At 38.8% G+C, this 18510-nt stretch overlaps 2 protein-coding genes across 2 annotated transcripts; both read right to left on the reverse strand.

Moving 5' to 3' along the window:
• Positions 1 to 1605: 1605 nt before the first annotated feature.
• On the reverse strand, positions 1606 to 6295 carry LOC108275085 (uncharacterized). Its single transcript, XM_017485700.3, has 3 exons — positions 6138 to 6295; positions 4293 to 4386; positions 1606 to 3254 (listed from the first exon to the last, which is right to left on the reverse strand). Exons 1-3 carry the CDS (start codon positions 6176 to 6178, stop codon positions 2721 to 2723), a joined length of 669 nt encoding a protein of 222 aa, XP_017341189.1. The 5' UTR covers positions 6179 to 6295; the 3' UTR covers positions 1606 to 2720.
• Positions 6296 to 7908: 1613 nt separating this feature from the next.
• Positions 7909 to 17487, reverse strand: LOC108261472 (steroid 21-hydroxylase). Its single transcript, XM_017462366.3, has 12 exons — positions 17347 to 17487; positions 15621 to 15803; positions 15389 to 15478; positions 15120 to 15274; positions 14858 to 14953; positions 14640 to 14750; positions 14413 to 14499; positions 13574 to 13660; positions 10837 to 10950; positions 10500 to 10666; positions 8671 to 8774; positions 7909 to 8574 (listed from the first exon to the last, which is right to left on the reverse strand). Exons 1-12 carry the CDS (start codon positions 17474 to 17476, stop codon positions 8333 to 8335), a joined length of 1566 nt encoding a protein of 521 aa, XP_017317855.1. The 5' UTR covers positions 17477 to 17487; the 3' UTR covers positions 7909 to 8332.
• Between the last annotated feature and the right edge of the window lie 1023 nt (positions 17488 to 18510).

Raw genomic sequence — 18510 nt, forward strand, 5'->3', positions numbered from 1 at the left:
TCACTATTTTTATGGCAGTTAAAAACCTCATTACCTCACCAGCCTCATTTCCCCCCCACTAATCTCCTGATGTTAAGACATAGCTCAAGTGCAAACACCTCAGTCTTGAAGATCGTCCCTTGGTGGAAAACTTAAAATTACAGCTTTATCTCTGATTGTCAATAAGCACTGACACTGGCGACTCCTTCCATAAATGTTAATTAAACGTGTCCTTACAGAAAACATCACAATATTAACAATAGCTTTATTAAATAACACATATTATGTGTCATCAAATAGAGAAGTCATTGTAAATTAGTTGTTACTATGGAAACAATAACAAGTACATTCATTTAAACCTGTGATTTTAATTATAGTGGGAACTATTGTCAGGATGATGCTGTTTTAGAAAATGTTTTAGACTCACCTTCTGGCCAATCAGAATCAAGCATCCAACAGCACTGTGGTAAGTTCTCTTATTACATCGGTGTCCTTTCTCACAGAAGCATGTCATAGCATCTTTGAGAAGAACCCCTGCACTGAAGGGTAACTTACTTCTACAACAATGTTTTTGTTCACAACAATTTTCTTCATTCTTTGTTGCCTTTGTTCACATCATGAAATAAACCCAACACTGAAGGGGAACTTTTCAGTATAATGATGGTCTGTGACTTTAAGCAGATGAGACTGGTGTCAAGCTCTATGTGATGACATTACCCTGTCTCTCATTATTGCTCCAGGTGGTCCTCCTCTGTCTATGTTCTCTGTTTAATCTCTTGGTAATACCTCAGATCAGCTGAACATTTACACAAGACCACCTGATCCTGAACATGTGCCAACTAAATTTAGAGTTATAAAACAGAATTATACGCTGGATGATCAAATAAAAAAATAAAAAATAAAAAAAAGGCGGTTAACTATTACAGACATGTTATAAACCTAAAATCTTTCATGATTGTCATAATCAATGAGCCTTTATAATTAATCATATTGCTTCTGTGAGATGTAAATGAAGCCATTCACAGTGCTCAGCAATTGCCAGGGTGTAATTAAGAGTGCTTAAATGGCTGCTGTTAAAGTGCTGATCTGTAAAGGTTTATAGCTCTTTTAAGGATCTTCCAGAGCAAAAAAAGCACCGTCAGTAACAAGAAAAAAAGAAAGTCCCTAGTGTGCGTAACTTCAAGGTCAATGGTGCTTTCTACTGCACATAAATACAGTGTGTACCAAAAGTCTAAATACATGGGGGAACTTAACACTTTTTAGCAAAATGTAACTATCTACAAAACATCTTCTACATGATCGTCATTTCTTTATAAGCACACGCGAACTCATCTGTCCCACTCATAACGAACTCGTGTAAAAACATCTGGTGTTTTGCATGTAATTCCATGTCCATCGCAACCTTGCGACAGCTTCCCGATCCAGCCATGAGAATGATTTCAATACGTTTTTCTTTTGTCAAAGGCATTCTTAAACGCTGTCTGAAAAAAAGAAACAGAATACAAAACTAAGCATGAACAAATTTGTAAGACATTTTACTAAAAAGTGTTAATGTATGGAGACGTTTGGGACACCCTGTAGAACACACTGTGATCAAGAAAGGCACATAGAAATAACAGGGAGAAATTCTTTCATTTATTTATTCATAATTTTATTAAGAATTTGTTACAAGTCCTCAAGACTTTTAACATTAGCAGCTCAGTCTCAAACACTTCATTACATCAACACGATTCCAGGTCAGTCAGAAATAAAGAGTTTTAAGCCTTTTTTACTTAAAGCTACAGTACACAGTTTATCTTTGTCAAGAAAAAACTCAAGAGTCATGGGAGAAAAAAAAACACTTTCTAATAAGGTCCACCTTGACAATCCTGTAAAAGTAATTTGCAGTGCTGTGTCAGGAGGTCAGGTTTGGCGGAAATTTGCATACAGACGCTAGCTCAGATACATCAAATGTTATAAGAAGTGAAACTACACAGTGACAGACAGGAGGTGCAGCCAACCAGGTGTGAGATGGTTAAAGTACAATACATGAGGGAAAAGAATTCAGGACTGATTTTTTTTTGTTGAACAGGTAAGATTATGATTTATTCCCCAGTTTGAATGGTTTATTCTTGTTGTGGAAGTTGTTGAGTTAGAGAACCCAGGATGAAAATAAGGCATTACAAGCAAAATTAATATAAGGCATTATGCTGTCTAGGCACAATCCCAAATGGCATTGTGTACACTATTTATGCTCACTCATATAGAGTATACCAAGAACCAACTTAGTGCACTGTATGCGCAATAGAACACAATTTGTGATGCTACTGTTGAAAAACAGTGATTGTTGTAAATGTTTATATGCTTACAAGTAATATTACTTTTAAGGCACTTTAAAAAAATATTAATGAGTAAATTTATGAAAATTAATTACACGATCATCAGTTATATGCAGTTATTTCTTCCTTTCGGCCAAACTTTTTGAATACATTTGAATACATAAATATGAAAATTTGAATGTGATTCCTTCCTCAGCCCTAGTTGACTTACCCTGATGACAGCTGATATATTATCAAGGCTGATATGGAGAAATGAGCTGTAGCAAGTATATAAATATCGCTTCAGTAAGCAACAGTTTCAGCCAGCAAACTCACTGTGTCCTATGAGGTATACAGCAACAGCAGCACACTGTGGAGTCACACTGTAATGTAAAACAAAATCAGTTTAAGAGCTTCAAGAAACATTTTACCAGTTGTGGTAACTCATAGGGTTCGGTCCCAGCCCTTCAAATCCTGGAGGAATGTATTTAAAGCTGACTTCGTTGTCCAGCACCCAACAGCCATGATGACTTTCAGACTCCACCCCAATAGTCCTCTGGCACCCTGTGAAGATATCAGCGAGGTCATGCTGCCAGCTCCGACCCTGGGGGCCACAAGAGCAGGAAGGCTGAGGGCCACACTGCCCACCACACCAGTCCCACTGGCAGCAAACATGCACACTGTCAGAGCACACGAGAATGCTGATAAGGACACACAGCGCGTCATGATCACCAAGCCGTCCTCCGACAGCCAATCGGAGAGCATCGGAAGAAGCGCTGTACCAATCAGGAGTACATGGGCAGTCCAACGATCTTCACTGAGCCACAAAAAGCTGAAGGCAGACAGGGACGGGCCCAGTATCTCGCCTGCCCACTCGAGATCTCTCTGGACTTGTGACAGAGCTGGGGGCAGAGGGATAACAGCCAGAAATGAAGAGCAGGCAATCAGGAAAAAACCCACTGAGGGAGCTCGGTGGTCCTGCCCAGAGGGAGAGAGAGAGAGAGAGAGAGAGAGAGAGAGAGAGAGAGAGAGAGAGGATTATACATATATGTGATTGGGAATAATTACAAAAACCTATTTGCTGTTTTCCCCATTTAAATTATAATAAATAATTGATGCACCTGACATATAATCAATCCCTCCAGGATTTTACGATCGCAGGAATGAACGCAAAATCAAGCAAACGCCACAATATTTGGAGGCACTTCCAATTTTACAAAATTGCCTCAGATTTTCTGCAGATTTGGGCCAAGGCATGGCATGTGACATCACCACAACGCGCATTCAGCCAAAGCCCTATTTGAATGACATGTGTCGAACATGAGTACAGCTAAAAGGTCTCATTTACCAACAAACATCACTGCAAAAAAACTTACAAAACAATTTGTGCAACTGTAATTTCGTCAATTCAAGTAGTTTTCCACAAAAAAAGCACAAAAAATCTGTGCAAGTTGCATCACAAATTTGGAAATAAGCGGCAGCAAAATTAAGCCTTTTTGTCTGCAACAATCACAAAAAAACTCGGCAGAATCCCGTACTGACCGTATAATGTATCGTCTAATGACTGTATGCTGATATGGACTCATAAATGTTACGTTACTCAATAATTGTTTTTGCGATCATGACTACTGATATTTGTGTTTCTTAAACCCTCACACACATCTTCATCATTCAGCTCTAATAGTTTCCAAACAAAACACAAAACAAGGGAGATGCAACAGATAAGCCTGTAATCTATGTATACCTAAACCATATTTGTGTTCGTACCTCATACATCAACGTAGTCAACTAAGTCAAGTCAACTCTCAATACAAACTCGAGAAGTACATCTACATGTATCTGTTTGAGGATTTCTTTCATAAAAGCCCAGTCACAGTAAACCACACGAAAATGCTCAGTCAGTAAAGCACAGACAGCAAGTCACTGTATTCTGAAGCACAACTCACATCTGACTTAAAGGTCAAAGCGGGAAGCAGTTAGTGAGGTGAGCAGCTGAATAAGGCTTCATTATTTTACCCTGAACAGGTGAAAAGCAGCAGGCAGAGCCGAGAGTGACAGAATGATGTTTGCAGACAGTGGGATCAACTCGTGTACAACGTCCATCAATGCCCTGTGAAGATAAAATGTGCCGTTGGTAAACAAAATCTCAACAACAATAACATCAATAACACCCAGGGCCATAACTATGAGTACTCTGAAGTCTAGACTTTCATAGTTTCAGAAAGATTTTTTTATTATTATTTTATATACGATAAGCCACCAGATGCTGATGCTCATCTGTTTTAGTTAAAATGTAGACACTAGAAAAGTTTATACGTACATTTTTTCTTATTGATTACTGTCTGTAAAATATGTCTTACATGAATATATAATAATAATAATAATAATAATAATGCACTGTAAAAGTGACATCTTAGCAAGTACAAATATCTTTAACATATTCAGTTATATACACTCACTGAGCAGTTTATTAGGAACACTATACTAATACTGGGTAGGGCCTGCTTTTGCTCTCAAAACAGTCTCGATTCTTCGTGGCATGGATTCCACATGATGGAGGAAACATTTCTTTGAGATTCTGATCCATGTTGACATGATTGCATCACGCAATTCTTCAGATTTTTCATTTGCTCTTTCATGCTGTGAATCTCCCGTTCTACCTCATGCCAAAGCTGTTCTACTGGATTCAGATCCAGTGACTGGGAAGGACACTGATGAACAAGAAAACATTCCCCACATCATTACACCACCTCCACCAGTCTGGACTGCTGACACAAAGCAGGTTGCATCCATGGATTCATGCTTTTGGGGCCAAATTCTCACCCTATCATCTGTGTCTCTCAACAGAAATCGAGATTCACCAGACCAGGCTACGTTTTTCCAGTCTTCACCTATCCAGTTTTGGTGAGTCTGTACCCACTGCAGCCTCAGCTTTCTGTTGCTGGCTGACAGAATTGGAACCTGACGCGGTCGTCTCCTGTTGTAGCCCATCCACTTTAAGATTCGATGTGTTGTGCATTCTGAGATGCTTTTGTGCTCACCACAATTGTACATAGCGGATATCTGAGTTACTGCAACCTTTCTGTCAGCTCGGACCAGTCTGACCATTCTCCGTTGACCTCTCTCATCAACAAGGTGTTTCCATCTGCAGAACTGCTGCTCGCTGGATGCGTTTTCTTTATTGCACTGAGTATGATGTTTGACGTGAAAATGACCTGAAGCTACTGGACCGTACCAGCATGATTCTATGCATTGCACTTTTGACACACCATTGGCAGATTAGATAATGACATGAATGAGTAGGTGTACAGGTGTTCCTAATAAAGTGTCATGCTCGGTGAGTGTATGTATATTGATGAGGTCTAATCTCTAAACCCTCAAGGATACTCGATAGCTGTAAAGTTACATTATTTCTGAGCTGCCTAATAGACTGTGTGAGGAAACTCTGGTAGAACTTACAGCAACAACAGAGATGAAAAGTCATGCGTTTGCTCACAAATACATTAATAACCAGCTAGATATCTAACTCGCCATCTCCGCAATGTTAAAACGACCAACGATTGTCAAGAAAAATAAAAGAAATAGGGACCAAATAAACGTCAAAATATGTAAACTACCTGCAATCTAAAAGAATAAAGATTTGGTGGGCTACTGTGAGGATGTGTCTCACACATACTGTAGCTACAACAACAACAACAACAACATCTGAGTTATACACCGACTGTAGCACTAACACCATGAACAACAGCATGAAATAACATGAAACAACCTTATAACCATATAATAACGCAAAACATACAATATAATGTGCAAAGCCACGGCTTGGAACAAGCTGTGCACTACAGTAAGTCCACTACTTACGGATAATGGTCAAATCCCAAATAGCTTTCTGTTGGATTCATAGTGCACTACATAGCGCGCATAAACAAAGCCCTTCTAGTAGAACCGTCGCGTGTATTCGCCATTACTCCATATACAGCACTTCCTATAAGAAACAGAGAGACATTTCAAATTCGGCCAGTGTGTACATGTGTGTTGTACTGCCCCTTTGTGGATGGGAGTCACATTACACATTTGCTGGCTCTCACTGTGTAACAAAACAAAAGAAACAAAAACAAACAAACAAACAAACAAACAAAACAAGTCCTAAAACCTACCTACTTACATACCTTGCCCACTGACCTATCTAAAGGGTAGATAGAAGGACATCCCGTTCACGTTTTGTGACGACTTGCCAATGCTACGGCGTGAAATTTGTGCCAGAATTATCGAACATAACTTTTCAAGAAACAAACAAAAATATACAACGAGAAAGAAGAAAAACACTCGAAATCTGAAAACAGTGAAGTCAGGGGCAAAAATTGAACATGGTCTTCAAATAAACAGCATAACTGTGTTTAATAGCTTTCTAAGCTTCGTTTTCACTAATCAAGGATTACGAACACACCGCCAGAGTTCTCGTTTACGCTTTTTGAAACTTTTCATTTACGTTCGCCTTTCGGGCACAAACCTATCAGGTGGGTGGGCTTAACAGCGCTTTACTCTCATTGGCTGGTGAGATTTGGATCGACAGCTCGAGTGTCCAGATGAGGAGGAGGATGATAATGATGATGACGAATTAAATTTGTGCCAAATTTTCAGTTTCAGAGTTTTGTTTCTTCTTTCTCATCGTGTATTTTTGTTCGTTTCGTGAAAACTTACGTTCAGTGCATTTGGCACAAATTTAATTCAGTAGATTGGCAGGCCGCTTTATGTCCCAGGGTGCATGCTTGTGTTACTTTCTTGCTCTCCCTTTTAGTTATGCAGTCACCGCTAGGCTTGCACCTGTTTGCACAGTGTACATCCTCTGTTTGCCGTGAGGTTGCTATGGATGGTAACCTATCACACGAGGAACCTTATAGATGACTGTGATGTTTTCAAGTCTCCTTCATTATATGGTGGATCGCTTCACTTGCATATTATAGACTTAAAGTTAAAAGTCTACTGAAATCAACAATGACGCTGATGCTAACACTGAATATCTTTCCAACACACTTAGCACTCTATAGTAAACAGTTATTGAAGAGAAATTATTTATATTCGCACTATCCGGTGTCACCTAGAAGAGTATGAGTTTCCTTTTGAATCAGGGTCCTCTCAAGGCTTTTTCCTCATGTTGTCTCAGAGAGTATTTCCTTGCTACCATCACTGACTTGCAACTTGGGATAAATCAAAATCTGTTTCTATATCCAGATATCTGTAAAGCTGCTTTGTAACAATGTCCTTAGATAAAACCATTAGGCCTATATAAATTGGAGTGAATTTAATTGAATTCAATAGATTTTTCAAATTAGTTTAAAATATAAGTCGGCAGAACTTAATGGTTATTAAGCCCCCCCCCCCCCCCCCCCCCCCCCCTTTTGGACTCTGTCAAGAGTAAATGGGAAAAAGAATTTAGCACCTACATTCAACCCAAAACGCAAAACAGCTATTGTGCCTCCATCAAACCGATTTGGGCTAATTTCAGGAGGGAGCATTATCTATTGAGTTTTATTGCGGGGAAAACACTTTGCTGATGAACACAGATTTCTGAACAGAGATTTCTGTTCATTATCAGCTTTTGTACATTCATGGACTGACACATGGACAACCACCATTTTAAGCTTTTTTTAATGGTAAATTTCAGCAGCATGTTTCAATTACAATTACAGCATAAAACGTTACTTTATTAGAAATTTGAATATGCCACTGTCATTCTATACATATTTCTGAGTAACGTGTCATCCATTTTATGTGATTTAGAAGAATGTAGAAGCTGCCATTTTGCACAGCTCTTTTTATTTTACATTTAAAAGAGAAAATACAAAGCTAAATTCAAACCAGTTTCATCAACACTAACAACGACGGTTTCAGCAGAAACATCTATTTCTCATACACTTCCTTTGAAAAAAAAAAGGAAGCAATAGATCTATTTTGAGACTTCACGCAGTGATATAGCCCATAAACAATGTCCTACAATATAAGCCTGTTTGAGCTACACAAATCCTAGAACAAGTTAGATTCACTACAGTGATTTATTAGGCTCTAGGACAGGCGATAACGCTGTAGGGCTTGGCTTTTAGAACCACGCTGGCTACACCACGCAGGTCAGGCAGAGGCTCCTCAGAGCTGGCAGGAAGAAACTGAAAGTCCCGTAGCAGATATCCAGTGAAGAGGAACATCTCCATTTTAGCTACAGACTCCCCGAGGCATAGCCGAGCACCCCCTCCGAAAGGTATTAGAGCCCGGAGACAGCTCCCATCTCCCTCCAAAAAGCGCTCTTAAATAAAGAAAGTTCCCCATCACCATTATACAGCTCTGTTTGATTTCATGAGGTATAATATGCCATATAATAGGAGATTAGATTTTAATATACCTGGTCTAAAGCTGTGTGGGTCAGGCCAAACCTCTGGATCATGATGAGCTCCAAATAAATTGGGGATAACAATGGTGTTTTTAGGGATGAAATATCCTGCAATGCTGAAGGGACAATCACACCTCATAAACTTATGACATCCTATGCAACATTGCTATCATATCTCTTAAATGTATTATACCACTTACGGTTAGATATGACCCGGTATATAGCGTTTGTAAAGAAAGTAAACGGTCTGCACTTATATAGCGCTTTTACACTTACTCACATGCCAATGGTAGCAGAGCAGAGGGAACCAAACCGCCAACCCTACGATTAGTGGACAACCTGCTCTACCACCTGAGCCACAGCCACCCATGGGTTGTTTGAAAAAGCCTAGAGTTTGTTCATGTGTTAATTTCTGAATCGAAGTCTTTTTAGGTGTTATCGGCTGTGAATCCAAATTGAGAGTCCCAGGCTATGTAGTAGGAATCAAGATTTTTAAGCCCTAGATGGGGTGGCTGTGGCTCAGGTGGTAGAAAGGGATGTCCACTAATTGCAATGTACGCGGTTTGATCTCTATACGTGCGTCTATACTTGCCAAAGTGTCTTTGGGCAAGTCACTGAACCCAGCGTTGCTCCTAATGGTAGACTAGTGCCTTGCACGTGTTGTGAGTGGGCAGGTGTGCAGGTGAATGAGAAACAATCTATTTGTAGAACTGCTAAGGCTAAAAGGTACTATATAAGTGCAGACCATTTGCCATTTAGATATACAGTAGTTCTTGAGTCTTGAAAACTATAAAATTATTCTGCGACAATGGATTATATCAGATCAGTTGACAAAACAAAACTTATTTTATTTTATCTTGACTGAATCATCATGCCAATTCACACTGACTATATTATGTCAGCCCACTAACTTCTATGTGATTGTTAACAAGCCTTTCTTAATGTGTCTTTAAGAGCCATACGCAATATAGCCAAAAGTATGTGGACACCTGTCGGATCGCACCCATGTGCTTTTTGAACATACTATTCCAGATTTAGCCCCCCGTTGCTGTTATAATATCCACCACTCTTCTTGGAAGGCTTTCCACTAGATTTTGGAGCGTGGCTGTGGGAATTTCTGCTCGTTCAGCCGCAAGAGCATTAGTGAGACTGGGCACTGATGTCAGATGAGGAGGTCTGATGCACAGTCCGTGTTTCAGTTCATGCCAAAGTTGTTCAGTGGGGTTGAAGTCAGGGTTCTGTAAAGGACTTCCACTCCAACCTTGGCAAACCATGTGTTCAAGGAGCTCACTTTGTTTACAGGGGCATTGCCATGTTGGAACATGTTTGGGCTACACCCCATCATTTCAGTGAAAGGAAATCTTAATGCTACAGCATACAAAGGCGTCCTAGACTATTGTGTTCTTCCAACTTTGGGGCTACAGGTGTCCACATACTTTTGGCCATATAGTGTATTGAACATTTATTTCATTGCCTATGTATAAAAATAGTCATGACCACCCAGATAGAACAAAATCATTATCTGTTCGTATCTTTAGACATAAGTGTTCGCACACTTTTACCCAGCATTCAATAAAATCCCCCTTTTCTATTAACACACAATTTCTGTAATAGGTAGGACTAGACAATAATTGAGATTTCTCTGCATGTAAAGTAAGTAATATGCAAAGCATCCAGTAACATGCAAACCCCAAGTATCCCAAGGCTGCAGTGCTATCGCTACACCGCTGTGACGTTCTCTAATATAAGTTGCAAGTCATAGAGTATACCTCCGAGTCCAAGTCCTCATAGGTATTTAAATCCTCTGGCAGTGTGTTCTATTGTAGATCTGGTGCAGTTACCTGCTGTCTCTGATGGCTTTGTGTGGTACAGCGAGTGGAGCCACAGGCCTCAATCTAAGCACCTCATTAATCACTGCACACAGATAAGGCAGCCTGTGTCTGTCACTGTAGCGAGGATACTGACCCTTCAGCACGCTGTTTAGCTCCTCATACACTCTAGTCTGAACCTAGAGTGGAATCAAAAATCAAGCAAAGAGAATAAGGTGAAAAGGTGTGTGTGTGTGTGTGTGTGTGTGTGTGTGTGTGAAACTGTTAAGTGTAAGTCAGCAATCATGTGAACTCAATGTTGTTTTGTGTACCTTGGTGTCAAATTTCTTTCAGCATTTTGTATTATTACCTCTGGCCTATGTAAGAGGAAGGCAATGGTCCAGCTGAGCCACGCGGCAGTCGTCTCTGTTCCCCCTATGATCAGGTCCACTGTTGTCATGTGTATATGGCTATCTGTCAGAGTCTGTAGGAGAGGAAAAGGACAGAATGAGCAAAGCAATATATAAAGAAGTACACATCAAGGTTTCATCAAAGTTGCATATTGTTAAAATCTGATAGTAAAACAAGTGTTCACATAGCACGCCCAGCCCCGATGACCGACTGACGTGTGGACAACTGAAAATGCTAAACAGAATACATTTTCCAAGAGAATCAGTGCAGTAGGAGTGAGATTATGTTATGGCAAACTGGAGAAGCACTGTTTCTCTTTTTACATCTTAATTTGATCATTTTTATAGTAAGATGTTTTTATTTATTTATTTTATGCACAAAATTGAACGAAAGAGTGTGAATGGGTATGAAGTAAATGACATTTTCTCAATTTTACACCATTTTTGGTCTAACATATTTGAAATTTATTTATTTATTTATTTATTTATTTAAATTACAAAACAGCCAAATTTCCATGTAAATGAAATGTCAATGCCACTATACCACATGGCAAATGCAAACGAGATCACTGAATTCTCATTCTGTGATTAAAACCAAAATTGCATATTTTTCAATTGCTGTGAATTTTAAATTCAAATATAGGAATTAATTTGACATATTACTCTACATTTCCTGTTGAATTTTGTCAATATGCTTCCAAAATGCTTCCATATTATATGAATTAGGGTGTGTTTTATGTAAATTAGATGTATATGAGGGTAAATTAGGGAGGGTCTTATGTTTATGACATTTAATTGCCTTAATCACCAGTGTGCAGACGCTGACATCAATGCAGCTGAAACGGATTCATAATTTGTGTTAAAATCACTGCTCATTTTGATCTCATACAACAGTTTCATGAATCTGATGCAAATATGTTCATAGTATGTCATTCTGTGCACTCAGAGCTGGACTTCTGGACATTACTTCACAAGTAACAAATACTCAGAGCAATGCAATAACTATCAGTAAATGACATGATGCCCGGTTGTTGTCCTATAATGTAATATTCATTCAGCTACAGAAAAAAAGTTGGAGCGCCTTCAAAAGAATAACATGAGGGAAGTCTGGAGGGGACTAAAAACAATTTCAGGTCAGAACAAAGACAATGGGAGGGGCCTTGTATCCAGCGACCGTGACAGGGCAAATGAATTAAATCTGTTTTTTAATATCTCCTCCCCCCTCCGACCAGACCTCAGACCTGTCAGCGACTCAACCTTTCCCTCTTGGGCCATTAGGCACCCCCTCCTCCACCCCCAGGGCTCCAGGAATATCGGCATCATCCAACTCTCACCTCAGAGCTTCTGAGATATCAGCATTACACAGCTCACACCTCTCCACTGCTCACCATCCCTCACTCGAGGAGGTTTCACACCCCTCCACCCATCACCAACTATCTTACTGACAGACCACAGTATGTGAGGCTTCAGGACTGAATGTCTGATGTGGGGGTCAGCAGCACGGGAGCACCGCAGGGTACAGTGCTTGCTCCATTTCTCCTCACCCTGTACATGGCGGACTTCAGGCATAACACTAACAGCTGCCCCATGCAGAAGTTCTCTGATGATACGGTCATTGTTGAACGAGTATCAGAGGAGAACGATCAGGAATTCTGGGAGGTCATTGCTGACTTTGTCAACTGGTGTGAATTAAACCACCCCGTCTCAACATCAGCAAGACAAAGGAGATGGTAGTCGACCTCCGCAGTAGGCCAACCCAGTCTATGCCGGTGAGCATCCAGGGTATGGACATCGAGAGGGTGGAGACATATAAATTCCTGGGTGTTCACCTCAACAATAAACTGGACTGGTCCACAAACACAGCTGTCCTGTACAAAAAGGGCCAAAGTCGTCTCCACCTGGTGAGGAGACTGAGGTTTTTTGATGTGTGCAGGACCCTGCTTAAAACTTTCTATGACACTGTGGTAGCATCTGCTATCTTATATGCAGTAGTTTCCTGGGGAGTTGGGAGCACAGAGAGGGACAGGAAACGTCTCAACAAACTGGTTAAGAGGGCTAGCTCTGTCTTGGTCTACCCTCTGGACAGCATAGAGGTGATGGGGGAGAGGAGGATGTTAGCTAAGATGGCGTCTATCATGAGCAATTCTTCTCACCCCCTGTATGACATACTGGGGTCCCTGAGCAGCTCCTTCAGCATCAGACTGTTGCACCCTCAGTGCAAGAAAGAGCGCTACCCCAGGTCCTTCATCCCTACAGCAGTCAGACTCTTTAATGCAACAACAACATAATGTAGCACTGCTAGCTGTTTTTTGCATCATCAACCCACACATTATTATTATTTGTTGCTCACCTCTCTATTGTTAACTGTGCAATAATCCATTTATCCACTCATGTATATAAACAAGGTGTTACACATCTATAAATTCAAATTTGTATTCATCTGTACCTACACTGAGGTGTCCATAGTGTACATATTACCATTATTATTATTGTTTTACTACTCTAATTCTTATTTTTCTATTCCTATTGTATATATATTTTAGATACTTTATTTAAATTTTATTAATTTTAATGTGTATTCTTTCCTATCTGTTTTTTGGGTAACTGAGCTGCTGTAACGAGAGTATTTCCCCAGTGTGGGATCAATAAATGTTATCCTTATCCTTATCCTTATTCACCACTGTCATACTTGCTTACCATCTTGGGTACTCTTCCTTCTAGTGATTGAAGGTACTGTAGGAGGGGTGCTGCAAAATCTTGGCCTTCTTTGCTATCTCTCTTTTGCTGGAATAATGTAGATAAGATATAAGTATGTGGTATTCACGGCATAGATTTCCAAATACTGCTTTCGTTTATAAATATTTATACACTACCGGTCAAAAGTTTGGGGACACTTGACTGAAATGTTTCTCATGATCTTAAAAACCTTTTGATCTGAAGGTGTATGATTAAATGTGTGAAATCGGTGTTGTAGGCAAATATATAATTGTGCCAATATATTCATTTCTTTCATTAGAAAACTAACATTTTATTTACAATTTTTTTTTTTTTAATGGACGACTTGGAGCGAAATATTCTGAATAGCAACCAGTAAGAGTCCAGTATCAGTGGGAACTCCTTTAATACTGTTTAAAAAGCATCTCAGGGAGATTCCTCAAGAAATCGGTTGAGAAAATGCCCCCCCCCAAAAAATCTGGAAATTCTAGGCAAAAAGGGCTACTTTTTATTTTGATTTATTTTGGATTTTTTTTATCACAACAAAAAAGAGATTTGATGACTTTATTATTATTCTAAAATGTGGGGGAAAAATTATAAAGAATGAGTGTGTCTAAACGTTTGACCAGTAGTGTGTGTGTGTGTGCGTGTGTGTGTGTGTATGTATATATATATATATATATATATATATATATATATATATATATATATATATACATACACACACACACACACACACACACACACACACACACACACACACACACACATATATATATATAAAACTATAAATATATTTATATATAAAACTATATTTGTACCTTTAACTCATATAAGTGGCCGCCAATGAGCTCATCTCTTCTAGATACCTCTTCCATTAAACGAGTAAAGGAAGCATTTGGGAACTTCTGGAAGGATATAATTCGTATATTGTGAATAAGATCAGAATAGTAGCTGACCACACAGGAAAAAAACAACAATAATGTAAGCAATGTAATGTAATGTAATAATGTAAGCTTTAGGGATTCAGTAAGGGACTGTGTTTTACTCTGAGCAGAGGGAAAGAGTCCAGAGCTGAGATCCACGGTGAACCCCATAGAGACACGATCCTATTCAGACAGCCATGTAGCTCCTGAAAATGTACTGAGCTCTTCTCATACTGAGGAGAAGAAAGAGACTGATTGATAAGTTCTGATATTTAGGCTGGAATTAGTTTTGGTATGAAAGTGTATGTTATAATAGGAAAGGCAGTGCACTGTCACGAACTGATTTTCCAAAGGCTAGCATTGTAATGATGTTACTGGTTGCTACAGTGAAGTCTTCAGACAGGTCCACGGGCTTCTTGTTATAGTCCAGTAACACCTGTTGAAGAGTGAAAAACTGGATTTATTATTTGGATTCATTCATTTATGATTTTCACTTTTGAATTCATACACAAATTCAACCCCAAAACAAAAGAAAAATCTGATATTGTTCTCTACTGTCTGAACATAATTTAAAGCCATACAAATTTATCTTCATTCTGTACCTGTTTGAGGTATAGCACTTGCTCTTCTATCAGACAGTGAAGAGACTCAGCAACACAGTGCTGCAAAGCACTATGGGCCAGGCGCCTCTGGGACTTCCACTCCTCGCTGTAATCACCCAGAGAGATGGAGTAGCCCCCACCTGACACTTTATCAGCTAGACGAAGAGCAGATACAGAGATTGACGGTATAGAATGAAATTCTAGTAAGCCCACCAATTATATTAAGCTTACAGTATATGCATTTATACAAAGTGTATATAAGACGTTACCCGTGTATGAATGCGGTCTTCCTGCAAAATCAGACCACTTTTTGACCAGAGCCTCACGAATAAGCTCACTACTGTTCAGAATCACCATTGCTGCACAAAACATACAGGAATAATAAAAAAAAACAACAATCATAACCAACACATTTTAAATGTCAGTTTTGGATTCATACAGGTAGTTACAGCATTAAAGCTGAAATTGTGAAAGTTAAGAAAAGATTAATGAATTATTCACTGGTGCTTCCACAGCGAAGACGGTAGATATTCCCATATCTGCGAGCCAGTCCAGTCAGGTATATGGGCAAATGATCTTGGCTAAGCTCGAACATGTTTCCCAGGAAGGGAAGAGCGGGAGGTCCAGGGAGCGAGGGAGCAAGGGAACGAGGGAAAAGCAGAGAGAGGCAGTGCAAAGGTTTGGCTAGAGAAAAGAAAGATACAATACTGTTACAATGCGATCTGATCAAAAATGTAACGTGGTCTGACCTCTTGTAGGTAAATTGATCTATTGATTAAGGTGTTTAAAAAAAGCCTTTATCTGTGTGATAAAGCAAGAAAATCTACAGGATCATAGATTTGGATAGTGATGGGTACCGAAACCTACAGATTAAACATTTCATTCACTTGAGCATAGTAGGCCCTGATGCTAAACTTTATAAATATTCATGAAGATGATATTAAATGCAATTCTTTTGTAAGGTATATTACATCGATTGTTGCATTTAGAGTTACTGAAAAGCTGACTAAATCTAAAAACTAACTTGTTCTACGTGTACAATTAATCTATTATAAAATTTTCTTTGCAAACAGTTTTTTCTGCAATGCTCCTTTGATTTGGACTGACTTTTGACTGGGTTTAAACAAGCAAACAAACAAAAAAACAAACAAACCAAAAGTAAAGGCCTATTTATTACCAAATTTGACCAGTTTAAAATAACTGACCTTAACGTAACTCAGTGAGAGCTGCACATGACTTAACTTAATTAATTTAGTCTTGTTCTGTTTATATTGTATCTTGGGTTAAGTTAAGACTAAATATATTGCATGCACTCTGACAATAAATATATAAAATAGAAATTGAATGCCACTATTTTGTTATTCACCTATTTTTATATTTGAACATTTGTGAAATAATGCATTTGTTTTAATTGTCGTCAGTGGCCATCATGTACAACAGTCCCATGATGACCTGACTGGACATACATGCAGATGATCACAATATATTTTTTTTCTTAACAGAGAAACCTTCTGTTTTTACTCAGTAGATGCCGCCTAACTTTGTTGGATGGAATTAAGTATTTAAATTTCTTTAACCACTTTATTATATGATGCATGTATACTATATGGTCAAAGGTTTGTGGACACCTGACCATCACACCTATATGTGGTTCTTCCCTAAACTGTTGCCACACAGTTGGAAGCACACAATTGTACAAGATGTCTTTGTATGCTGTAGCATTACAATTTACCTTCACTAAAACTAAGAGGCCCAAACATGTTCCAGCATGACAGTGCTCTGTGCACAAAGTGATAAAGTCACATGAACCTTTCCAAAATGTAGTAGAAAGCCTTCCCAGAAGAGTGGAGGTTATTATAACAGCAAAAGGGGACTAAATTTGGAATAGAAACAGCGATAAGCATTATAGTCACGTATCCACAAACATTTGGGCGTAGAGTGTAGCATAATGAATAAATAAATCAATTAAGTGTGCATTTATTTCATTTTTTGAGAGTACATATAAGCTGTTTTCACAGGGCTTTACTGTAAATGAGACCCTGATCAAAACGTAGTTCATCTGTACATTTGTAGCATATTAAATTAAAAAATGATGAAAAAAACAAAACGTTTGATTTGTTATAAGTGACTTGTCATAGCTCCACCCTATTTTAACTTCCTTGTCATATAACACCAAACACATATGACCTGCAAAAGCGACCTGCATTTAACTAAGCAATGTCCTTACCTTTAGACTGAATGCTTCTTTTGCCATCTTCATTACTTTGTAGATTTTGTGGCTTTACAAGACGGTAGACTATGACCAAGAGAGCAAACAGCAATGCAGCTGCTCCTACACTCACTGCTATTGAATACATGGAGTGGCTTCTTTGCGTCTTTGTGTCTGCGATTCAAAAAACTCTGCTCCTTTAATCATTTTTCTCCTCCATCTTTTACATCAATCAGTGCTTTCTGTTGATCCTTTCTTAAATCAAGGCTAGGTAAATATTGGTTTGACCATCAGCCCAGTGTCGCACAAAGTAAAGGAAATGAATGACTCTCTGTGGTATTGGATTCATGCGGGTGATGATATTTACTGCATTCATTTGAAATCTAGTAAGCTACATGTGAAATGAAGCCTATCACAGTGTAGACAAATTTAGTACTTGCAAAGTATGAATGAATAGTGGAATCTGAAAAGGGTAAACACTGGGGTTTTGTGCAAAATATTAACAGCCAAACTACATCCTGACATGTTACCCCAGGAGCTCCTGGCAAAGAAAAGGAAACCATTCATATGAAATAAAACAGCAATTCAGCATATATATAATTAATACAGTGTAGCATACTGTTCAGTCTGAAAAAGTGAATCAAAGGTGTGCACTGTTGATGTGGATTCCTGTTTATAGCCAAACCAAAAGCCAAGCTTTAAGCCACTGCTGTAAAACCAAACTGGCCAAAGTGACGTTTTAGTAAACTGCTATATTAAAAATGGCTTCTTTGTTCAGCTGAGCGAACACATAGTGCCTCTGTGAGGATTCCATCCCCCTTAGATCATACTGCACTTTTCAAATATGTTTATCAATGTAGATAGAGTTTTATATTTTATATGGTGCTCTGTAAAATTACTGTTAAATTTACAGTCATTTACTGGTTCCAGAGTTGCCAGTAAAGTACTGTAAATTTACAGCAAATAATTGTAATAAAGCAGTAAACCAAAATAGCAATGTGCTGTGCTAAATACAGTCAAAATTCAAAATACAGTCATATTGTTTCTGCCACCAATTTTTCCTTTCCTACCTGTATAGAAGTAAATTTTGGGTTATGTAAATTCTATTTTTATGTCATGGACAATCGAAAAAAGTACTTCACTGCACGTCATACCGTGTATGGTTATGTATGTGACCAATAT

This window comes from Ictalurus punctatus, chromosome 1, assembly GCF_001660625.3.
Source record: "Ictalurus punctatus breed USDA103 chromosome 1, Coco_2.0, whole genome shotgun sequence".
NCBI lineage: Eukaryota > Metazoa > Chordata > Actinopteri > Siluriformes > Ictaluridae > Ictalurus > Ictalurus punctatus.